At 42.7% G+C, this 26,025-nt stretch overlaps 2 protein-coding genes across 2 annotated transcripts in view; one reads left to right on the top strand and one right to left on the bottom strand.

Moving 5' to 3' along the window:
- Positions 1–131: 131 nt before the first annotated feature.
- Positions 132–22,396, top strand: sh2d4bb (SH2 domain containing 4Bb; the record flags this gene model as incomplete). The annotated part of the gene is made up of 8 exons (XM_080835504.1): positions 132–294; positions 13,353–13,512; positions 14,211–14,358; positions 15,119–15,257; positions 15,392–15,758; positions 18,517–18,644; positions 20,053–20,273; positions 22,292–22,396. The coding sequence occupies 8 exons, from the start codon at positions 132–134 to the stop codon at positions 22,394–22,396; spliced, it is 1,431 nt and encodes a 476-aa protein (XP_080691630.1).
- Positions 22,397–24,603: 2,207 nt separating this feature from the next.
- The window catches only part of bms1 (BMS1 ribosome biogenesis factor), a 16,992-nt gene continuing 15,570 nt past the window's right edge, over positions 24,604–26,025 (bottom strand). Inside the window, 3 exon segments of the mRNA XM_080835505.1 lie at positions 24,604–25,292; positions 25,945–25,995; positions 25,997–26,020. Of these exon segments, the coding sequence (XP_080691631.1) occupies positions 25,065–25,292; positions 25,945–25,995; positions 25,997–26,020 (303 nt within the window). The 3' untranslated portion in view covers positions 24,604–25,064.

Genomic DNA, 26,025 nt, shown 5'->3' on the forward strand with positions numbered 1-26,025 from the left:
TCATCCACTGGGTACCTGTTCTCCACCGGTCTACCCATTCGTCTACCTAGTCCGTGTACCTAGTCCTCTCCGTGTCTGTCGGACTATCTGTCTGTATCACTGTCTGCTGGCCACACGATCCTCCAGCCAAGATGATGCAGCAGATCCTGCAGGAGATGTTCATCGAGCCGGACCTGCTGGCCGAGCTCAACGAGGAGCAGAAGCAGATCCTATTCTACAAGATCCGCGAGGAGCAGGTGCGCCGCTGGAATGAGCACGAGAGCCTCGACCCCAGCTCCCGAGTCAGCAGAAAGAGTGAGTTGGCACCACCACACCCCCACACCACACTTTCTTCTTAAAGCAGCAATATGGAGTTCTGTTCCAAAACTAGTAAGCTAACTACCTAAAAGGCATGTCAAAACCTTGCAAACACCACCAACAGCCCAGTTGACACTGATAGAAGCTTGCAAATGCTCTAACTGATGTCTTTTGGCATGCTGTGAAAGCTTTCTTCCATTTTTAAGGGTATTCCAGGCTGGTATACAGAACTACATAGGGCACATTCTGGATGGCTAGTGGGGATGACACAGGTGTTTATCTGTCCTTCAAATTACCATATGCTATGAAAATTAATTTGAGGATGGTACCAAAACTAGTAGCCTATAAAATTATACTCAAAAAGGGTCAAATTGTTGTAATTTTATAACAGGTTTATTGAACGCAGCCATGTATAAACTGCAGTTTAGTCAATGTTACATCATCCTGTCACAAAAAAACGAAATGCGAGCTCTACTAGCAAGGCTACCTCATTCCCACTAACAATGAAAACTATGAATGTAAGTGTTTATTTAGTGTTATGGTGTTGTGTGGGAATGGATGCTAAATGTTTAAACAAATCGTTAATAGATCCTCTCGCAACCACTGAATTAACGTGTTTGAAAAGGGCAAGGGGGAGGGGCGCCCCCTTCATTCATTACACTCATCAGAGTAAACCATTGCTTCACTGATGTCTCATTATTTCTCTCAGGATTGTTTAATGTCTTTCTGGGGTGAGACCTAGCATGTTTCAAGGAGGTTCAAGCTCCATAGCATCCCATTAAATAGCTGAAAATAAACGCACCCATTTCTTTATCGTTATGAAATTACATATTTACAAAATCGATGTACAAACCGCGGTTAATAGTTGGGAAATTACAGTACACACGCACTTTACAATAATATTTATATTTGTTTAAGAAATATAAGTAAAAGTCTTCTATCAGACAAATAAAGGTCATGTAGTTTGTATCATCCAGAGGTGCCACAGCATTTAAGTGGATTGACTTGCAGTATAAGTAAGTCATAAATCTGAAAAAAGGAGATATAGTTTGCGTCATCCAAAGAGGTGCTACAGCATTAAGGTGCTGTCTGACTAGCAGAGAGGAGCCAAGGAGCGTGAGTCATCCGTAGGAGTGCCACTCTCCCACATTCACACCACACACACACACACTTCTGCCTGCACAGTTTCTTGACATAAATCATAATTAGTGTGCTTGCCCGAAGGGAAGCACAGTATTGTTATCGTCAAGTTTTCTTTATTAGTGTGCTTGCCCGAAGGGAAGCACAGTATTGTTATCGTCAAGTTTTCTTTATTAGTGTGCTTGCCCGAAGGGAAGCACAGTATTGTTATCGTCAAGTTTTCTTTATTTATTCTCCCCGTTTTTCTTGCAGCTAACTACTCCTCGCCCGATTGAGATAGAGACGCCATTCAAACACCGAAACGTCCGGCCCGATCCGGTGCAACCTGCTATGACTTTTCGTGGCGGTACTCCTTGCCACTCCTTTTTTATTCCTCTTTTTCATCACCTTTTTCTCTCATTGACTAACATGGTGGAAGGTTGAGCAATTGTGACGTCACACACTCTAGCCAACTGAAATTAGATCAGTTGAGATAGGAGAAGGCGAAGCTCTCTTAAATGCCATAAAAATCATGCTAATCGAAAACCACCATCAAGGTTTATATCTCTTAAATGCCATAAAAATCATGTAAATCGAAAACCACCATTAAGCTTTATATCATGATACAGTAGTAGTAATAGCTAGCGAGTTGTTTACGTTCACAACCCACAGACAGTTCAAAAGGCCCGAAAACAGTCACCAAAGAAAACCTAGATATACTATTGATACAATCGTGAATAGAGTGATGATAGCTAGCAAGCTATTTAGCCTTCACCCAGGCTCAGGTTTATTTTGCTAGGTATCTCCGATATCGACGCAGAGACACCGTGTGAAAAAGGATGGAAAACTTAACGAGGAAAAGTGGTTCGGGAACTACGTGTGCAGTAGTTGGCTGTACCAACTCAAGAAAACACCTGAACGAGTGGTTAGATAGAGAGTGCAAAATATTAAAACGAATGTAGTGGCAACAGTTTCAGGTACAGTTTATACACCCGCTCTAACAGTGTTAACCAGTATGTGAGTAACGTGGGTTTTATTAACCCTCTAGATCCCATAGCGGCCGTGGACGGCCTTCTTGTAGAATCCCATAGCGGCCGTCGACGGCCGTAACTTTTAAAGACACGGTGTTAATACTACAACATTAATATATGAAAAAATACACCGCTAATGGATAGATTAACTTCTTACTTTTATTTTGAAACCGGAAACGGGATATGCTGTCATTGGCTTTTTTTAAGTATTTGCTAATTTAACCTTGCTACTGACAGATCGCCTGAAGATTACAGTGTCTGTTGGAGTAAAGGCTAGAAATCAGGGACGTCTACATCTGTTCTCACTGGATGATACCGTATTTTTGTGCACCAATGACGACGACTAATCACGTTTGTATGACAGTAACGATCTTGTTTGAGAAGTCAGAAATAAAAAACCGTATTCAAATAGAAATATAAGTATCCTCCTGTTTATTTCTGACTAGCTAACTCGCCAGTAACGTCTTCGTATGGCAGTAACTGAGAAGTGTTGGTTTACAAATAGCACCAGCCTCATCGTATACATAGACAAAAGTCATAGCTAGATCAGTGATGTTTGAATAGATTGTAAAGCCATGACACTTTTATTAGCAGAGATATGTAACATTTAATAATTGGTCTTTGAGGGACGTTCAGTAAAGCTAATTTTCACGTTACCTCACTTGTGGAAATGGCGGTCAATTCGTGACTTTAGTTTAGCAACCTACGAAGGAAGCACCCGCGTCTGTGGGTGAGAGCTATTATTTGCACAAATAAACGACGTGGGTAATCGGCTGTGTTTTCTGGTTTTCAGAAGAAATGTCTTACAATTTGTATCGTCATCTCAATTTCCATGACCAGTTTGCCAGCTTACTTGCTAGCTATCTACATTGACTGAGGTAACGTTAGTCTGAGGAGTTCGTCTGGAGTTGGTTGATAGCCAGCTATTGACTCAGCCTCATCACTTACTAAACTGATCAGTTTAAGATAAATAACATGTATAGTAAAAAAAAATCATCTCTACTAGTAGTTCAAATCCCTCATTTGTTTTGAGCTGTAAGCTTATGGTAACAACAGTAGCTACAATCAATAGCAAGGTCATCATTGAATATTGAAAACCTCATATTGAAATGGTATTCAGCAGATTATTCGACAGCCAACTAGTAATATGTTATGATGTTAAATTTTAAGCTTGTACAGCTTTTATGCTGTGGAAAAGCTAATCACAATGAAATCAGGACCAAGGTAGGCTATAGGACATCACTACTACAAAAATCTATAGTAGATGTGATATAGCTTGTCTGTATGTAGTACACACTGGGATATTGAGCTGATGTTGTGGCATAAAACAATTGACATAAAAATGGATGAAACAATAATGACTTCGACTGTGATGGCTTACAATAATAGGATAGTTTTTTCTTTTTCTTTTATATGTCAGGATGTCAGTTGTTCCACCTCATCTGAGGGTAGAGAAGTGAGTGAGGGTGCTGTGGCAGCAAAGAGAAGTGAGGACATGGGGGGAGAGGAACAGCGAGAGGCCTGATGAGCATAAGGAAGCTTCAGTAGGACATAGTAGGTTTCTCACTGACGGAATTGAAGATGGAAAGTTGTCAGCTTACAAGTGGTGGTGTTTGTATAGGTAGTCTGACATTACAGTCTGTAGTCTATAGTAGTCTGACATTAGATCTATTACTACCCTCACATAGTGTACTGGTATGCTCGATGGGTTAAGTGTTCTGGGAATGTGTACATGGTATTTGAGACGAGTGAAAATAATTGGAAAAAACTGTAAAAACAAACTTTTCCGTTGGTTTGTACATACAAGTTTTGTGTGGCAAGAATGCCAGGTGTGATAAGTGGTACAGTGGTTAGTGTTGTTGGCTAACAAGTAGGCTATCTGACCTGGGTTAAATTCCTGGCCAATGAAAGATGATAGTGTAAATCACTTTGGATAGACATGTTTGTTTTAGTTCCCTTTTTGGGTCACTTTGTCTCATTGATGGCCCATGACTTTCATAAGCAGCAGTAATAGTGGGAAAATGTCTTCATTGACACCTACAGTACATCTATATTTTACATGTATGTACATTTCAACGCAAATGCTGTACAGCGGTAGTTGGTAGCAAGGCTGCAAAACAAACAAAACAAAGATGTAAACTAAATTCCAATCAAGATGTAAACTATATACATTTATGTAGGCTAAAAACTAAATCTGTCTTATGTCAAGTGTATAATTTAATTTGTCTGAAAATACAGCATCTTTCCATCTACAGTGATCTAAATTGTGTCTGGTTAAAAAACTAAAGTTAACTGTTTTGAACAGAGTATCTAAATATCTTGAAAAAAAAAATGCTGTAGTTGCACAGCATTTTGCTGGTGGTGAACATTGACTGCATTTTGGATCTAAGCAATGGAAAAGTATCCCATTTAGTTGGTCTACTGCTGGATGTGTTAAGTGTTTTGAGAAAGAGTACATGGTATTGAACCAAGTGTGAAAATGATTGGAAAAAACTGTAATGGTCTCACTTTCGGAAGCTTGTTACCAGAGTCTGCTATCCCTGGGTTTGAACAGGGTAGGTATCTGAATAACTCCTCATACTTATTTCATGGCATTGGTGTCTGCCACATAGGACACTTGTAAGGCTGGATCAGATGAACAGTAGTCAAGAAAAGAGGGTGTATGATGGATACCCAGGTGGATGTTTATCCTCACAAACACCTTCACCTCCTCCACAAATGTATTGCACCAGGATGCTTTTGAAGAGGCATAGAGTTAGGTGTTTTCCACCAAATTAGCAAAAATGTTGGTAATCTGTATGGTTAAGTAGTATTAATATTTTAATATTTATTTTAATATTTATTCATTTATTTACAAAATATATAACAAATACTAATAAAAAACATTAAGAATATATTAAATATAATAACTACATCTGCTGTACGGTTCAAAACTTATGAATTTGAACTTTAGGGTGTGTGTAATGATTTGTATTTTAATATTTGTAGAAGTCACTAATACATATTTGATATCATATTAACAGAGAATTTATTCCCTTTCAAACAAAACAAACTTGTAATTGTAATTTTTCTTTTGTTTTCTAACTGTAACTGTTTGTTTACAGAATAACAAAAAATGAAGGAATTCTCTGTTTTTCGTGGGATTTTGCTGCAGTGTTCTAGAATTCCGTTGGGGTATAGAGGGTTAAGGCATAGCGTGTGTAATGTGTAGCTATTTCATTCCGTTTGTTAACCTTTCCGGCTGTCTGTATACCAGCAGCAGAGTGGAGCATTTTACTCCCCTGCCATCTCGGAATGAAATAGCTACACAATACACACGCTATGCTTTAATAAAACTCACATTTTACGAGACACCAACAGAGGCACAACCGACAAGTCTTACCATTGAAGATCTTTGACGTTCGTTCTGAAACTACATCCAGCCATCCAGTTTAATCCATGTTGTTGTGGAGAACGAGAGTTGCATCAATCATATTTCATTAAAACTTCACACTTCTTACATTGGACATATCCACCAGCCTAATTAGAATCTGCATTGTCTACTGAGCAGAAATATCTCCATACAGTAGATTTCCCTTCGTTTAGTATCATTTTAAACTTTCTAGATGACTGTATTGCCCCCGCTCGTCAAGTGATACGCAGGGCCGTAGCCACCATTGAGGACACCGAGGTCATGTCCTCGGTAATTTTTACCTTAAGTTTCGTTTCATTTAAATGTCCCCCCTTATACAGCAAGTAAAAATGTTAACATAAAGCAGGAAAACCAAATACATAAAGCCCAAATGATCATGTTCTGCCATCTGCTTAGGTCAGCAGTACTGTTGTCATGGACAGGAATACAATTACTCCTTCAAAGTTCGTCGCGTGAGAAATGCAGTGACAGTGCAAGTGCCGTTAAACAATACAAAAAAGTATCGATACGCTGACAGTAAGCCTGGTTCCATTACGCCCGGCTCGAAAAACAAGAACTGTAAGTTTTATCATACTGTTATACACGTGTAAGTCACCTAAGATGAATATCTACGAACTAGTGTTAGTAGTAATATAGGTTACGTTCGCGAGATAATATGAAAATGATTCTTTCATAATTCCGTATTGTAACAGTAACGCTTGTTAGCCAAATGTACGGTAATACTGCTGTAATCTGTAGACTACTTGCTCCGATTTTCGATGTAATGATAACTTTTTCTGTTTTGTATAGCTTCTAAGTACTTTCCGTTTATTTTCCGAAGATATAACACCTAACGAGTATAGAACAGCAAAGAGGCAACGTGGTGGCAAGAGGCTGCATCAGTCAAAGTTATCGTTTGCTGCAGCAAGAAAGACAGAGGATGATGACCAGGCAAAGAAAAGGAAAGGTAAAAATTGGCAGTCGCAGAATGAATTATCCATCAATAATATTGTTTGGATGGACAAGTAGTAATGTCACTATCTAAATATGGCATTAACAAATTAGGTCAAATTATAGTAGCCTAATTATGACTCAGTAGTATAGTACCTTTCATTTTAAAAATTCAATAGAGGATGAGACAGGAGAGAGAGAGGAGGAGAGGAGAGAGAAAGAGCAGGACAAGGAACCAGTGAAATGCATACAGAGTCAGCAAGCTCATTATCAGCCCATGACCCAGCTACATATAAAGGCCAGAGTCACTACTCTGATGAGGAAAAATTAAACATTCTCCAAAACAGATGGAGTGCAAGTGATAAGTGGCAACACTATTGTTCTCTTATTGGTGCAATGTACTCCGTTGCTATATTGTTCTATTCTCACCAGAAGTCACCAGAAGTCACAATTTAAAGGGTTATTTTTCAAAATTTTCCCCAGGGGGTTCCCCGCATGCACCCAGACCACATTTTCCAAGATTTCTCCAAGTGCTGTACAATGTCAATAAGATACAAATTAAATAATAATAATTAAAAAAAAAAAGATAAAAAGTGAATATAATACAACAATACATAGAGGTCATAATAATACAAAAAGGGGAACATTCATCAGGGCACACCACATAAACATGAACAGGAGGTAAAAGGTCAAGGGGCAAGGAAGGCCAGGGTGTAGAGGTGAGTTTTTAGTCTAGATTTGAAGGCAGAAATGGAGGGGGCGGATCTAATGTCCAGGGGGAGCTGGTTCCACAGATGTGGAGAAGTGACGGCAAACATTACAAAAAAATATAGGGGAAACCCTTGACCTCGGTATTTCAAAAATCCTGGCTACGGCCCTGGTGATACGTGTCCAGAAACAAGGCTCCTTTGTCTGGATAGCCAGAGCTAGCTTAACTGCCATTGAAATCCAATGGTAATGCTACCTAGCTAGGTATGCTAACTGTCGGTATCCATCGTTAACTCGTTAATCGTTAACCATCATGCCACTGGCTTTAATATAAGAATGGCATGTTAGTAGTACATTTAGAAGTACATTTAATATCAGTACACTTGATTCATTACTGCTGATGTGTTACTTATATATGTTACTTATTAGCAGCTAGCTACCTAGCCACTATGTGTTCCAATGTGTTTTCAGTTAGTGTTAGCGGCAAGCTACCTGCTGTAATAGTTGAGTTGAGCTTCAGTTAAGACGCTGCGTACCGTACTTCATCATCACATTCGATTATTTATTACAAACAAATTCGAATTCAGCTGTAGGCATGAGATCTGTATCTTGGAGACTAATTGCATCCACAATTTAAGTACTGCAAGCTAGACTACTATGCAGTAGACACAACAACTGAGAAGGGAAGGGAAGGAGTTTAATGTGGCTATAATATGGAATTTTAAATGTGCCTAAAACTAGACTAAATTGTAATGAGTTTTCGAAAACTAGACTGAAACTAAGAAGGATAACTATGACTAAATGTGACTAAAACTAATATGCATTTTTGTCTTAAGACTGAATCTAATAATAGCTGCCAAAATGAACACTGAGATAGGGGACCCCTTAATCTGCAATTCATGGTTGCTAGCTCTAATCAGATGTACTACCTAGGCTTATAAGAGAAGACTAACTTTTTATGCCAACGAACACCAATAACTAGAACTAATTTGACAGACTATAAACCAATGTGATCTATACAGTAAAAGTGTTGCTTACGTTAGATACTAACTCTAAGAGCATTAAGTCTAACAAGCTATATCTTACAATACACTTTAAGTAAAGCTGACTATGTAACCGCATTCATTCCAATATTGTTGCAGAGATGTTTCCTTTTACCAAGATAACAATTTCAACAATTCACTTAGCTCAGTAAGTCAGTATAACGAAACTCTGGAACTATTATGACCATGACACCTGAAATGTTTGTGCTTAGTAAATATGCAAGTTTCATAATACAGAGAGACAATAAATATATTTACATTTGAAGCACAGACAAGATTTATTGCATCCGCAACCAATACAAAATCAAAACAAGCCCAAGTCTCCCTCTACAAATACCGCACAATTCAGGTGCACTCATTGATTAAAGGTGCATTAAGGATTAATAGCTATTCGCTAAAGGTATGCTAGCAGCTAAAACTAACGAAATTTCTTGAAATGTGCTGACTTTGACATTATGACAAACTAATTACTCAACGACTGTCCTTACACAGTCAAACATCAATCATGTGCAACACAAGACTAAGCAAGACGGCAAATAAGCTACTTACTAGATCGGCAGAAGGTAATCAAAGTCAGGTCTGCGGGCATCGGCAGGCAAAACTACAGAAGGCAGTTATATGCCTATCGACCCTGCTATGCCATTGGCACGGACGCAATTCTCCATATTAAAAGTCATTGTAGCGCCCCAATTTTTTTTAAGCTGTTATTTTAAGGTTAAACTGCTTATCCTAACCCTAATCCTGAAGCATAATTGTTGAATATTGTGCCTTTAACACAACCTTTGGAGGAATAATTACACCCCATAAGAGATAATGTCACTTGGAGCCTATTTTAAGACTTCTCCAAGCTAAATGTAACACACTAGACCCTTTCACAATAAACAAGCAAACAAACAAACAAAAACAGAACAACAAAGATACCCTCATATGTCTTAATGTCAGTGGAGCCAAAATATAATAGTTGAGCTTGGTTGCTTGCTAAAATATATTGGTTGAAAACAAAAAGGTGTATTCAGTGTCACTGCAGACGGTTACACTGGAAGGCTGGCAGATTCATCCTACAACCTGCATTCAACGTTGTACTGAACACAGAAAACACAGTACTATACAGATTTTGTTCTCAGATATCAGTCTGTGAGGCCCCTCAACAACATATGCGCACTCGGCCACTGCACTGCAGAGCAAGCACACTCTCGCAGTTCGTTCACGAAAGGCATTCTAGTTATACAGCCGCGGAAAAAATTAAGAGACCACTTCAAAATTATCAGTTTCTCTGGTTTTACTATTTATTGGTATGTGTTAAAGTAAAATGTACATTTTAGTTTTATTCTATAACCTACTGGCAACATTCCTACCAAATTTCAAATAAAAATATTGTCATTTAGATCATTTATTTGCAGAAAAATGACAATTGGTCAAAATAGCAAAAAAGATGCAGTGTCTTCAGATCTCGAATAATGCAAAGAAAACAAGCTCATATTCATGTTTAAACTACACAATACTAATGCTTTAACTTAGGAAGAGTTCAGAAATCAATATTTGGTGGAATAACCTTGATTTAAAATCACAACTTTCATGTGTCTTGGCATGCTCTCCACCAGTCTTTCACATTGCCGTTGGGTGACTTTATGCTACTCCTGGCGCAAGAATTCAAGCAGCTCGGCTTCTTTTCATGGCTTGTGACCATCCATCTTCCTCTTGATCACATTTCAGAGTTTTTTTTATGGGATTCAGGTCTCGAAATTGGGCTGGCCATGACAGGGTCCTGATCTGGTGATACTCCATCCACACCTTTACTGGCCTGGCTGTGTGGCATGGAGCATTTCCCTGCTGGAAAAAACACTTCTCAGAGTTGGGGAACATTGTCAGAGCAAAAGGAAGCAAGTTTTTCTTCCGGGACAACGTTGTACTTTGCCTGGCTGAGGTTTGTAAAAGACCATAAAGATTGAACCAAAGCGGACTGGAGGGTCTCCTAGTTCGTCTTCTCTGATGAGTCCAATTTTCAGCTTTGCCCAACACATGGTCGTCTGATGGTTAGACGGAGACCTGGAGAGGCCTACAAGCCACAGAGTCTTGCACCTACTGTGAAATTGGACTCATCAGAGAAGACGAACTAGGAGACCCTCCAGTCGGCTTTGGTTCAATCCTTATGGTCTTTTACAAACCTCAGCCAGGCAAAGTACAACGTTGTCCCGAAAGAAAAACTTGCTTCCTTTTGCTCTGACAATGTTCCCCAACTCTGAGAAGTGTTTTTTCCAGCAGGGCAATGCTCCATGCCACACAGCCAGGCCAGTAAAGGTGTGGATGGAGTATCACCAGATCAGGACCCTGTCATGGCCAGCCCAATTTCGAGACCTGAATCCCATAAAAAAAAACTCTGAAATGTGATCAAGAGGAAGATGGATGGTCACGAGCCATGAAAAGAAGCCTAGCTGCTTGAATTCTTGCGCCAGGAGTAGCATAAAGTCACCCAACGGCAATGTGAAAGACTGGTGGAGAGCATGCCAAGACACATGAAAGTTGTGATTTTAAATCAAGGTTATTCCACCAAATATTGATTTCTGAACTCTTCCTAAGTTAAAGCATTAGTATTGTGTAGTTTAAAAATGAATATGAGCTTGTTTTCTTTGCATTATTCGAGATCTGAAGACACTGCATCTTTTTTGCTATTTTGACCAATTGTCATTTTTCTGCAAATAAATGATCTAAATGACAATATTTTTATTTGAAATTTGGTGAAATGTTGCCAGTAGGTTATAGAATAAAACTAAAATGTACATTTTACTTTAACACATACCAATAAATAGTAAAACCAGAGAAACTGATAATTTTGAAGTGGTCTCTTAATTTTTTCCGCGGCTGTATTTGGGAATGCTTGGGTTGTGTCTAGATTGTTATGTCACATAATGGTTATACATTAAGCTGTTAGATAACCATCTTCCATTGTATGCATAACAGCACAATGTGAGTCTTTGGGTTTACACTTCAGATTCAGCAAAGGTGTGACATACCTTTTCAACCGTACAGAAAATGCTCTTTAGGCATGGAGATTATGAATTTGTGTAGAAATCTTGGAGGCATCTTAAAAGAGAACTTGAAAGTGGGATTTATTTCTACTAATACCCTCTGTAAATATTGCCTTTGTAATCCACCCTCGTCTCATTTCCAATACCTTACATTACACACTTTATTTGTTGGGCTCACAAAAAGGCTTCCGTTAAACAAACCAACGCTCAATTTTACAATGTGGTTACAGTGAGAGCACCTTAAGCAGATGTCCCAGCCTGCTTGACATTCGTGTAATTCCACTTGACTCTTTTAAAGAAAAGCTCACGTTAGAGCTCTCTCTGTTACGTATGAAGTTTTTACCACTCTGTGTCTGATTGTCTAGGTGAAGTGCATGCCATCCAACAGCTCATCCCCCCAGAGCAAGATTTCCTTCTAACCTTGCTGAGGTTTCAGGCGGCATCGCGTTATCTCTCTGAAATGCGATCTGACTGTAACAGTTGTACGTTTCGGTGGTGAGACTGAATTATCTCGCTTTTCTTCTCCCTCTCCCTTGCTCTCGGTCTCTCTTGCTCTGTCTCGCTTTCTCTCTAGCCAAGTGATGATGTGTGAGTGAGCCAGTTTGGATTTTATCTTATCTGCCAGTCCTGGTGTGTTAATGGTACACGAGATAGAGGAGACAGGGGAGAGGATGGAGGGAGGGTTGGAGGGGAGGAGGCGATGGGGAAAGGGGGGGGGGGGGTGTGGATGAAGGCGGGAGTTGTGGGTGCCGCTTCCTTAAGTGCACTCTATGTTTTTCTCTCTCGTCCATGTTGCAGAGCCCATTTTATGTGCCACTTAAGAACAAAGGAGTTTTCAAAGAGCAGTGTATTGTTTGAAATGCGAGGTTTTTACCCTGCCATTAAGCATATACAGAAATATTCTCTCCAGGCTAGGAAAATTTGATATGTGCAAAGCACAACAATGTCCAATGGCACAGCCAGAAGGATTAGCCTGCAAATTATTTGTGGGTGAATGCTAGGGATGAAGCCGTTTCCCTAAAGGAACCTTTTTTGTCTTGCAATTTCTTTATTCTCCACGTTCCTCCCTTGTGCTTCTACAAGTCCCCACTATGGCAGGACATCTTCATCAAACAAAGAAAGTGAGAGAGCGACTTGAAGATACTGACACCACTGCGCATTCATGTGCTCCTGAACAAAGATAGATGTTCCTCATTATTGTTGAGGATTTAAAAACAAGGTTTTTTTTTCTCAGAAAGATGTAAAAATGCTGTTAAATTAATTAGCTACATTTCAAAGCTAGCTGCTGGCCCAGTCACTTACTTGCTTCAGACAACACTCACACCCTGTGGTTGAATGTTAAAGCAGCAGTAAGGGGTTTCAGTCAAAAACTAGCAAGCCACCTACCTAAAGAAAACCTTGCAAACACCAACGACAGCAGAAATGGGACTGATAAAAGCTTGCTAGAATGCAAACTGACATGTTAAGGCGATATAGTCATAGTTGTGCTGCGAAAGCTTTTCTTGAATTATACTGCGTCCTAGACCCCAAAACCACCCAGTGCATAGCCTGGGCACGGCAGTGGGAAAGAGGTGTGTTTATCAGTACTTTACATGACCATATACCAATACATCATACCATACTAATAAACCATACATCAAAATTAATTTTAAGATGGTTCCAAACCTAGTTCTAGTTATCTATAAAAAACATACCTCAAGTGGCAAATGGCTGCATACTGTCGCTTCATGGACCTTCTCCATCATCGTGGAGACAGCACCTTCATGTTAATCTGTTTTTTGGCCAGGTGACCGGAGGGGTATCCAGTGGCGGCTGGGCTCTGACGGTGATGTGTGGGTGTGGGTGATGGGGGAGGCACAGGGGGACAAGCCCTACCAAGACATCGTGGAGGAGCTGATGGAGGAGCGAGCCAGGAAGCAGGCCCAGCACGAGGCCCAGGAGCTCTGGTGAGAGAGATTAGGAAAGCAAGAGAAAAAAGAGAGAGAGAGTGAGAGAGAGAGAGAGAGAGAGAGAGAGGGAGGGAAGGAAGGGAGGGAGGGAGGAGAGAGAGACATGAAGGCAGGTGGTGGAGGAAACATCATCGAACTGATGGAGTAAAGAGCCAGGAAGATCACCCAGCATGAGGCCCTGGAGCGCTGATGAGAGAGAAGTAGAGACAGACGAAAACAGAAAGAGTTAGAGAGAGAAGGAGGGTGAGACAAGAAGGGGGAGAAACAGGGAGGGAGGAGATGAAACACTGGTCTCACAAGAGATAAGGGGAGAAGGGGAAAAGATGGGGTCAGCTCTAGTGGGAGGGGGGGGGAGGTGGAATGGATTGATGAATGGATCGATGGATTGGATGAAAAGAGGTGAGCGAACCATTCTCTGGATACCAAGTGAAAACTGTGTGGTAGCCATCATATGAACAGCGTAACAAAATATAAGGCCCTCCTGAAGGAAGATACAGCATACACAGCAGCAAATATGTGAAAAGCTCCAATATTTCAAGCACAGTTCAAGCACAATGCATTCCAAGGATACAGGAATGTGTGGTGGTGAAAGAAAAGTTGGAGACAGAATGAAAGAGAAACTGTGAATTGGAGTGGGTGTGAAAGAGCGACAGGGGAAAGGTGTCACACAGACTGTATCGCGCATCATCCCACAGGCGTGTGAAAGAGGCAGAGATCGAGAGGAAGTTCCGGGATGCGATGGCGAAAGAGAAGGCTCGCTGCGTCGCTGGGAAATGGAGGGAGGAGACAGACGACAGGAGAGCGGCGAAACAGGTGGCGGAACGCATTCAGGAAAAGCTGAAGGTACTCACACAAACACAGAGAAAGACATAAACCAACTACTGTTGTTGTGCAAACATATTACATGTTAGGCATCACAATTACATACTGTGTGATCCATGATGAACACTGACATACAAGTCACGCTTGCTATCCGCATGAAAATGGCTGCCGTCATACACTATGTGTAATTTGACTACGCTAATCATTATCATCAGAGCCTTTCACCCCATGGAGAGCGAGCATGTAATGAAGTGTTTGATAGCTAAATGTAACCCAGTGCATACTGACGTGCGCTTTTCATACTTAGATTTTGGTAATTCCTTATGGCCCTGAAGCTGCTTCATTTCCCATGCTGAAAGGGTTAGAGGGGTTCTGTGTTTGCACTTCACATAGACTTGTGCTGCCCCACGTGTCTATCAGACAATTAAATGGAGTCCTTGTCCTTCTCTTCACTTACCTTCGCTTTTAATTACCCAATACTAATGGAGATCTGGCTTAATTTGCCCCTAATTAAAGTTTCTGTTCTTTGTTGGTGTTCTGAGAGGGTTGAATTATTTAAACCTAATTGAAACCCTTGCGGAATTTAGATGATCACCGCAGAGCAAGACAACACCTTCCTCAACCGCGTGTCTTATCTGGTAGATACTGGCTGGAGACGGGGCGTAAAACACTGTGAATGTGGCTGCCAATGCTTTTATGTTCAGCAAAATACAAAGACCGTTTGAAGAAATGTGAAGCATTTGATAAGACAGCTGATTCTTCTGTGTGTGTTTTTTTTAAGAAATACAAAGAGGAGGAGAGACAGAGGGGGGAGGAGGAGATCCGTCAGACGGAGGAGAGGAGAGCAAAGGAGCTGTACATCTCCCTGAAGCAAGAGGAGAAGAAGAGCGAGAGGGATGACAAGGAGTGGCAAGAACAATGTGCGGCAAGAAAATAGCAAACGCATCCACTCTCGAAGCGGGGGAATGAATGACCTTAGAAACACATCTAGCAAGCGTTGGACAAAGTGGTTATGTCTCTGAAATGGCCATCTTGTGTGTTTTCTTTTTCTTAGTGAGGCGATCAAAGGCAGCTGACGAGGCGATGAAGACGAAAGCGAGGCGCGCCCGGGATGAGTACAAGCGCCAGTCTCTGCGCGCCATCGACAAGGGCCTGGTGGCTGGCCTGAGCGGACTCTTCCAGAAGACGCACCACAATGGCTCGGGCCAGAGCCGAAGGCACAGCTCCATAATCGAGCAGTCGACCAATGCCGCAGCCCCGCTGCCTGAGGCCAGCCAACCAGCAGCAGCCGTCTCACTGACTACCACCCCCACCAATGTGGCAGCAGCTGCCAGTGCCCCGCCCATTGCTGGCTCCACCCACTATCGCCGCAGACAGAACCGTCGCCATAGCAGCCCAGCAACACAGTCCCTCTCAGAATGGTAAACAGACAATATACACTATATACTATATACTATATACACATATGATATAATGATGGAATAGCATATGTGGTCATATAGGTACTTTATGAACACATGAATAATGAACACATATTCAAACATACAGGCTATGTAGGTTCTGAGCCTGTTCTTTTTCTTATCAAACACAGTTCACATGAAAATTCTGACCAGACATTGATATTAACCAGACACATAATAAGAGTAAGAAAAAAAATCACTGACAGGATTATGATCAGGGGTAAAAGGAGGGAATCCGTAACGCTAATAATCATATTGTTGGAGACTGCATAACTGACGCTTCACCTCCTCTGCACGTTTTGTTCATTTCCACTGTTGCCATATTAACAGTCGTGCCGTGAAATTTGGTGCATGCGCAGTGATCAAGCCAACACCAAAAATAAAGCCTTATTTGAGCAGTAAGGGAAACAATGTTCATACCCATTTAAACGTGGGTTCACATGATGTACTTACAATGTCTGTTTGACTATCCTATGTGAAGTTATGGGTCTCTTCCAATTTATTTAGATAAGAGCCCCATCTCGTTTGCCCAAAGGTGTTGCCCAGAAGGTTGCCTAGTAGGGAGACTTGCCTATAAGGGCTAATTGTATTGCATTAACTCCACAAATGCACTCATAAAGAAATAATAAAATTACAATCACAAATTGTAGTATGTTTAATACAGTGGAATGACAATATTGGAAAATAATATTGAATATACTAAGAAAAAGCAGTACACCAAGGCAAGTGCATGTTGCATAGAAACATGCTTACCCACCTCTGAATGCAATTGTTTTTAGCTATACACAGGAAAATAATTAAATCCCTTATGCTACTGGTTGAGGACCTCCCACAGCTGCCACACGTGTGACCCTCTAGGACTCACACCATACAACCTAACCTAACCAACATAACAGCTGCCCAACCATAGATCCTGACCAGCAGGAAACAACTGGCTGGTGACAACCGCAACATGTGCCACATGTTGTACCCAGGGTCCATATAGGCCTTCCTTCAGAGCACAACTGCTAAACACAACAATATTACTACCCAACCAAAGAAACCTGAACAACAACAAACCCGCCTTCATAAGCATTTCACTGGGCTTTTCAAGCAGACACCTTTCATCAGTGTTTCAATGAATGAGGACCACGACACCTCCAGGAGGCTCAACAGTGGTGTTAAGCATCCCAGACCCACCCCCTTCATGCTCATGATGGGTTGGGACACGTCACTACCAGAGACCTTTAAAAGCTCCTTTGAGTGACGGTCATCGAAAACCAAAATCCAAGAGAAGTGTTGTGGGTGACTTAACGACAAAGCCTCTAACACCTTTCTCCATTGGTTTTTGTGTGTGCAAGGATACAAATCATTTGTTACCAAGTGATCACACAAGAAATGATGGGCAGAAGTAAAAACCTTCGCAGACCAGATTGTTGCACTACAGTGGCCGGATTTCACAACTCCTAAATGTTCCTGAGGGCACCACTGGGGCCATTATCCACAAGAGGAAAGAGCTCCCCTCCATCATCAGCCAGGCATGCACACAAGCTACTCTTAAGATTACTGACCAGGGAAATCAAACGGAATGAGCTCCAGAACAACCTGAAAGCAGGAGGTACAGTTATCGCAGAGAAAACAATAAGAAAGGCACTCCACCACCACTGACTCCATGCACACTCACCCATACTCCATTATTGAACATAGGGCATGTAGAAGCTTGTTTGAAGTCTGCTACACAATATTTGGGAAAGCCGGTGAAATACTGAGTCTGGCCAGACGAGACAAAAAATAGAACTTTCAAACACGAAATCGAAGACAACATGTTTGGAGGAGAAATGGCTCTGATATGACCCTGAAAATACTACACCAACAATGAAGTTTCGAGGTGGAAACATGGTATGGGGCTGTCTCTCTTCTAATAGTACTGGCAGAATCGATACTATTGAAGGGAAGATGAATGGAGTCATGTATCAGGAAATAATTGAGTTGAATCTCCACCAAGATGATGATGAAATGCAGGTTGACCTTCCAGCAGGATTAAGATCCAAAACACACCGCAAAAGAGACTCGATTGGTTCCAGACAAAGAAAATAAAGTTGTTGGAATGGTACAGTCAAATAAACGGTCCTAAAACAAATAAACTATTTGTGGAAGAAACTGATGATCAAGATTCACAAAAGGGAACCCTGGATATTGAAAGACATTGGGCCAGTTTTAGTTTTTAGCTTTATTATGTGAGTACAGTTTGAAGGCTAGACTGCCAAGTGTCAAGAAACAAAGTGAAAATTTTACTTTAGAAATTACATAATTTCATTATCTATTAATTATATTGGTTTTATTCATTTGCTAAGGTTTAGAAAACAGTGAAACAATTCACCAGGAAGGAACTCTGACTTGGTTGGTCTAACACTGACTTTTTTGCATACAACTTTATGGATTTGAATATTACAATTTCTTTATCTGTGTGGGTTTCCTGAGTTAATATCAATGACTTGTCAAAATACTTCCTGCACTGTACACCCCTTTGTAAATGTGTCTACACCCCAACTCAAATATGTAGCAGTCAGATATCATATTCACAGCTAACACAAAATTCTGCTTTAGAACTGGTAGCAGAGAGGTGTACTGCTGAGGCATCTCACTGATCATAAAACATCAGTCTATAAAAGCATACTAAAAAGGAGAGCCTTTTCCTCTTCACCACCTCCCACTTTACTCCCCCACCCTCTGCTCCCAGCCCTGTCTGGATCCGGCCTGCCAGACCCAACTCGCGTGAGTCCATCCTCCGCTGGTTCCGGGAGGAGCAAAGGCCCAAGAGAGCCGGCTATGAGAGAAACAGCAGCACCCTAGCGCTATGGTTCCACGGTGAGTACAGCACCCTAGTGTTTGGTTCCACGGTGAGTACAGCACCCTAGCGCTCTGGTTCCACGGTGAGTACAGCACCCTAGCGCTCTGGTTCCACGGTGAGTACAGCACCCAGCCGGCGCACAAAAACACAACAGTGTGTTTGGTGGGGAGGGGGATGATGAAGAAGAAGAAGAGTGAGCTTGATTGAAAAGCAGCAAAGAAAAGACATAGATAAGAGAGTGACAGAGATGAGAGAGAGGGAGAAAGAGAGCTTTGACTACAGGCAGCAAAATTGAAAAAGAAAGAAAGAAAGAAATAACGAAAGAAAGAAAGAAAGAAAGAAAGGACAAATTGAGTGTGTGGATGCGATGGGAGCGGCCACAGTGGCACGGTGGAGACGGGGCTAAGGAGGGGAGGACGGAGAATGGATGGGGGCAGCTCAATAATTCACAGTGTGCGCCAGGCTGATTGGGGTCATGGTGACGACCGGGGGGATTGAACGCTGATCAGATTAACGAGGGGCATGAGTGACGGCAACTCTGCCCCAGCAACACTGGAGCTAGCGATGGGCGACATTGGCCAGAAACACCTGTGTTCGCCACCTCCGCTTTACAAGCAGCCTCTCACTCAATCGCTCAATCACTCGCTTTTTTCCCACTTGTTCTTGGACTGCTGTTCTATAGATTGTTCCTCCCTATCTGCGCCTGGCTGTCTACCTGCCCGTCGTGATTCTTGCTTGCTGCTGCTGTTGCTGCCACATTAGCACTCACTCTCTCTCTCTCTCTTTCACTCTCTCTCTGTCTGTCTCTCCACACTACCAAAGGGGAACTAAGCAACACACCAGAACATGCAAGTTGCTCTGTCGTAGGGTGGTGGAGTCTTTTGATGTGATGCTTAAAAAAGAACTGCGCTATTTTTGTCAAGAAGACAAACAACAAGAAGACACTGCAGTACATGTAAAAGAAAAAGCCTGGTGAAACTCTTGAGATATACTCGAGCTAAACACCTCTCCAGCTTTATTTGTTTTGACCAGGAATTAGAGGCAGTGAGTAAAAGCAAATATTTTACCCCTGGAAAAAAAAGAAGCAGGCACAGTTTGACAACATTTATTTAACATGCTGGCAGGTGAATCAACCCTCCCCGAGCATTGCGCATAAATGTATCATTTCACCTAAGGGGTACACAAGTACTTTTGAAATATTTTCCCACAGCTTTTTATTTATTATTCTTGGCAGTGATGTGAATCACTTCTATGAGCAAGGGGTGGATATCATTTAAGATAAACCCCCTCAGCACAGTGTTGTTATCTCAGCATGAAAATTTGGGAATGTTGCAATCACTCCTCCTCCTCCTCCTCCTCATCATCTCCACTCCACCCTACTCTACACCTCCACTCTGTATCCTCCACTCCTATCGTCCTCTCCAGGCATCATTTCGCGGCAGGAGTCGGAGTCTATGCTGATGAACGCGTGCGAGGGCAGCTTCCTAGTGCGCGTGAGCGAGCGCATCTGGGGCTACACGCTCTCGTACCGCACAGCCATTGGCTTCAAGCACTTCCTCATCGACGCCTCCGGGGACTGCTACAGCTTCCTTGGAGTGGACCAGAATAGACACGCTACCCTGGCTGACCTCATTGACTTCCACAAGGCAGGTGTTTGACCCCAATCAAATGCATACATACAACACAAGCCTACTGTTCATAAAAACATACTCAAACATTACACAAACATACAGGCTGTGTTACATAGCTTTTTCTCACTTTAGTTCAGGGCTGAAGCACCAGTGAATAGCCTCGGCCATCTGTTTCCATTACGAGTTGTATCGGTGTCATTAACAAACAGAGAACACCAACACAAGAAACTTCTAAAGAGCGCTTAGCTACAAATGTGCGAGAACATGTGAAATACATTTTAATGATATTGTTGGAAACAGTATCCTTGATTCTTTTGCAATGTTTTTTGGTTATCAATGGGCCTACATAGTTGTTCTTAAAAATACAAAGGTGATGGAGCATTTTCATTGTGGGGTCAAACCCAGGTGTCTTGAGAAAAGCCTCAGACTTTTATTTTTAATTTCCATCTGCGACTGAACTGGGGCCACGGACCAGACGGCCTCGGTTCGGTCCAGGAGTGGTGAAGGGCCGAGTCAGGGCTGAACTAGAGACATTTGGAATGAAATACAACGCAACAATAAAACCAGAGAAATCTAAAAACTCATAGGTAGAGTTAGTTGAGGTTGCTTAACAAGGGAAATTACTTGGCTTGTATTTGTAACAAAGAACTATCTACAGATAAATGAAAACTTCGCAAAAGAAATCAGGAACACAATTTACAACAATTTCATGACGTATTAAAAGGTCTATTTGCTACTTTGAAGTATGTCCCCAATATTTGAACTCCTAATCGAAACAGAAGACCGAGGCTGTTCACCGGTGTTTAAGCCCAAGGGAAAAGTGGAAAAAGGTTACATCATTTCTGTTGTCACCTTGTCATCCACTCAACCTTTTAGATTGGACCTGGAATGACCTCAGGCAAGTACTGGCCATAGAGTGGTCTAAAGACCACCACACTAAGGCAAACACACACACACACACACGCACACACACACACTCATAAAGTGCATCACGCCTTTCTATGTGAACCAGTTTACTTTATAATGTAATGCTTCGAGAGTAGACCAAGACTACTAATGCAGCTCTATGTCTAAAATTAGCAGCCGTATAGTAATAGTAGACATCATAGTAGCTATCCACTTCCTGTGGAAACAAAGGTCTGTTGTTGAATAAAACATGAAAACCCTCTGATATTCCATTGGACACTTAGGCCCACAGAAAACGAGACGCTTTACACATCAAGTTGTTTTGCACTTAAAAATTGTGCACAAAAACCGTCAAACTTTGCTGAATTCTAAATCATTCAATGTGTCCGTGTCCACAATTTTCTCTAAATATTCATCTTTACTGCCTAAGACTAAAACTAAACCAGTCCAACTCAAACAGTACCCCATGCCCGTGACTCACTGATAACAGTCAGGAGCAGGCTGTCATTAGGAACAGCTGGTCAGCAGCTATTACTAGGTTTCTATTACACAGTGCCCTCATTAGATCAGACCCTTTTCATGGAACGAACACAGATCTGCAGTGATCCCAGACCTGTGTCCCCCAATTCTTTATCTGATGTCGCCGTCACCAGAGGTAACTAGTTTTGCGAGCCATACGGCAAGCGCCGCGGTGCCCTAAGATTAAGTCATTATGTCGCATTCTCCACATAAGTGTCATGATCCTTCCCTATTTCGTCCGCACACTGGGAGCCCAAATGAGCTACTGGCTGCGGCAATGCACAGGGTAATAGGTTAAAAGTGTTTCTTTCTGTTCTGCTCACAAGAGCTGTGGAGTATTGATGTATAGATGAAGCCTTTTTGTCACTACATTTGATATACATTAGTGAGGCAATGAGGCAAATCTATTGAGACATATTTTTTTCCTTCTTACAAATTTCATTATATATCAAATATACTTCACAACATGGATTTATGAGACTTCTTTTAATCCTTTTTTTGGAATCTAGAGATTTCAATGGTGATTCAATAGTGTATGTACTTTGATTGTGAATTAATTCTCACTTCTTCACGGACCAACCTCTTTCTCGCTCTACCTCCTCTTGCAGGAAGAGGTCATCACCACATCCGGAGGAGAGCTCCTTCTGGAGTCTTGTCGTCCGAGGTGCTCAAATGTGGACTACGGGGGCCTCTTGATGCTGCCTCCACCCTGACAGCCAACCTGAAACTGAGACCCTGCCCAACTCGACCACACATACACCAACACAAATCGGCATATATTACCTGCTTGTTTGTCACAACTTAACACGCCAGACTTAACACGAACAGACAGACACTTCTGTGCTCTTTTGTCTTCCCCTTTGGGCAGTTATGAGTTGCCCATGGACGGACAGACAGACAGACAATGGTTCTCTTACACAGTGACGCCTCTACGTCTATTTCAGAGAGTTTTTTGTCCGGTCTGTTTTTTTTTTGTGTGTGGCTGCTTAACACACTTTTTGCCGAGTTCCTTATTTTGGTAGTTACTTGAAATAAACACCTCACGTCTTGTCTGTGAGCAGCAAGGGACTCAATCTGTCGTGGTTCTTCCATCTCGCTCTTGTCCCCCCCCCCCCCCCCCTATTTTCCTCTTTCCTTGATGCGTCTCTGTGCATGTGAGTTACCGTTACGGCCCCGTGCTAACCTGCTGCACAATAAAACCTCTTTCTCCATTAATATGCCTGTTCCATCTGCCTGAACAGGGGCTGGCCTTCTATCTCTTTCCCCCTCCACCTCCCTCACGTCCTCTTTCTCTCCCTAAACATACACACACAGACACACAGACACAGACACACACACACACACACACACACACACACACACACACAGACAAACACGACACACACACACACACACACACACACACACAGAGATAGACACTCAGGCGTAAATGGGCGCTCAGGTTTCAGGCAAGTGCATGGCTGACCTTGCTAAGCTCGGTATTGTTCAAGGGGAAGCAGCTATATCAGCGGCAAGCGCCAACTAAAGCCCAGCTCAAACAAAACAGGCTGTGGGGGTTTGTGAGGGTGACTGGAGGTAGGGAGGGAGAGAAGGGAAGGGAAGGGTGAACAAAAAAACAAAAAGAGAGAGGAGGGGAAAAAGAACAAGAAAAAAATAAATAAAAAAACGAGGCGGTTTCGCTTTACAGACATGTGCCTTGTTGTCAAGAGCGATAGAATGTTTCCGATGGCTGCTGTTATTCATGGCGTGGCGTGGGGGGGGGGGGGGGGGGGGGGGCAGGGGGTGTAATGGAAAATGAGATGCATATCGACAGGCTGCCAGAGAAGCCTTTGCCATTCAGATAACAGTCACAAGCCCATTACCAGAGCCCAGTGAATACACACCACAAGGCATTACAAGCACCCAAGTAACAGGACCCGAAACCCACAAACATTTATAGGTGATGGATTCCTACGCCATTAGAGGCCTTGGATTTACACTGCTTGATATGAAAGCTGCCAAACGTGCATTGGAAATGTCAAGTCTTAAATATTATATAGGGTTCAAACACAAACATGAGGATTTGCAGGACATCCTAAAAGGGTTTAGGTGTAATATCACCAGCAAGGCTACCGTAGACGTTTACATGAAATGTCTGCCTGGCTTTGACATTGGTTGGGAAGATGCCCTTGCATGCATTCCCCAGGAAGGTTCCAGAAAGACAAAAGTCCAATTCCGAGCCTGCTGGGTAATGGCATATGCTACACAGAGAGGGGTCTATCAGAAGCCACTGTGGTGTGGGATGGGGGGGGGGGGTGGGGGCTCCACTAGCGGTAGGCATCAATCACCAGACACACACTGAAACTCCGGGTCAGTCAGGACACCCCCCAGCACCACCACCTCAGCGTGTACCACCTTTCCCTTCGCCAAGGAGAAGCAACCGGCTCCTCCGGTGTTTCCCGTGAACATTAATTACGCCCATTGTGACGGCTCAAAGGCGATTGGATCCGCCACACAGCACGGTTCCTGCCTCCCTCTCTTTTTGGGTCTCCAGCCGTCGTTCCTAAACGAACAATTGAGAGAACGGTGGGTCTAGACCAGACTCGGAATGCGTCTGGATGAGTTCCTCTCCCCCCCGCCACTCGGCGTGTTTCAGTGGCTAATTTAAGTAGCCTTCCCCAAATTCAATTATCCGATTTGAGTGATTGCGAGACGCCAGGCATGGCATCCCACATCGAGAGAGCAATCATCCTCACTTTTGACGTCGAGTAATGGAATAAAAGATGCTAATTACCCAATGCTTGAGTGTTTATGGCTTCTAAATGACATTAAGGAGCTCATTTTGCCTTTAGTAGGAAGGAACGCAGCCAGACAGCCATTTTAGGGATCTTAATATCTGTTTTTCTTTTATTAAAAAAACAAATATTTAAAAGCTTTCTGTGGTGACTGATCCTCTAGAAGAAGGTTCCACTGACCTTCCAGGGGCATCTTCTAGCACTTTCTTACCTGAATAGGAAAACCTAACATTGAATACAGGATTAAATGTGGTGGTGGTCAGGGTTGCAGTTCCTGCATAATATACATAAACATACTCCAGTCTCACATTTCAAACTGACTATGGCCTTGCTGTGGATTGCTTAACAGAGCCAGTGACCTTAAACTGCTTTATATTTTATAAAAGTAGGAGACAACAGGGACTATACAAACACTTGAAACCCTCTTGCATGCGTTTCAATCCCCTGCTTCAACATAAAAAAGTCCTGGCAGCAGATGGCATCAGAAAAATTACAGTCAACAGTATCTGGCACTCAAAGAGGCCACACTGAACGTCTTTCGACCCAGGGCTAACGCTGTCTCCAGCCCCCGGGGCAGAGGGCCTAATGACTGGTAGCATGCTTGCGCTCAGTCGTCCTTGGCCCGGCCTTTCAGACTCGACTTTAGCTTCTTCCCCTCCTTCTGGCCCATGATGCGGTACAACTTCTTCTTCTCCTCCTTCAACCTCTTCTGCTTCTCCTCCTCCTGCTGCTCCTTCTGCTTGAGGAAGTCCTTGTGCTTGGCACGCATCTCTGTGCGTGCCACCTTTCGCTTGGTCCCATAGACGGTGCCCAGAGCGTGGAGTAACTGCGCCACCTGGTGGATGAGAAAGGACAGACGGCCATGAGTTCCCCCCCAAAAAACAAAAACCACACACACAGGCATTACCTGAATTGGAAGGTGGAAAAGCCGCAGCCTATGATTAATGGACTTAGTGAGCGTGGGTGCACTGATCTACGATGACTGCGGCTTTGATTCCATTCGAGGAATTTGGGCGAGAAACACTTGAGCCGTGTTCGGCTCTTCTCAAGAGATTCGCTTAAACGACGGAGCTAAAAGCTGCGCACACAAAAGCTTCCTTGTGTAGGAGTCTTCGCTCTGGATTAGTTTTGACCTTTTAGCGCAGAGTGGCGGCAGTTAGAAGACTTAACCACTCTGCCTCGAAAACAGACAAATAACATCAATTGCGATATTCCCTTGAGGAGGCGTTTCAACCTAAAGCCTCGTACGCATTACCTGACTCACACACCTTTATGGGGAATACAACACCTGGGCTTAAAATGCACTCAACAGGATGCTGTAAAACCGTAGTTATCTCGAGAGGTATGGAACCTTGATCCTGATCGCTTTCAAGTGCTGGTAAAGGTCCAATTAATTCCGCCGAATAGCCACAACTACAGCGTGTTAGGGAAGCATAGAGCGAATACATGGAGCTTGTGAACAGTGGGTGTGCCACCAGTCCCCTCACCTGGCGCTCGTGGGGTTCCCGGATGACGGCGGGCCGGACCAGGTCACGGGGGGGTCTTGCCCTTGGCCTGCTGCTGCTTGG

This window comes from Sprattus sprattus, assembly GCF_963457725.1.
Source record: "Sprattus sprattus genome assembly, chromosome: 3".
Taxonomy (NCBI): Eukaryota; Metazoa; Chordata; class Actinopteri; order Clupeiformes; family Clupeidae; genus Sprattus; species Sprattus sprattus.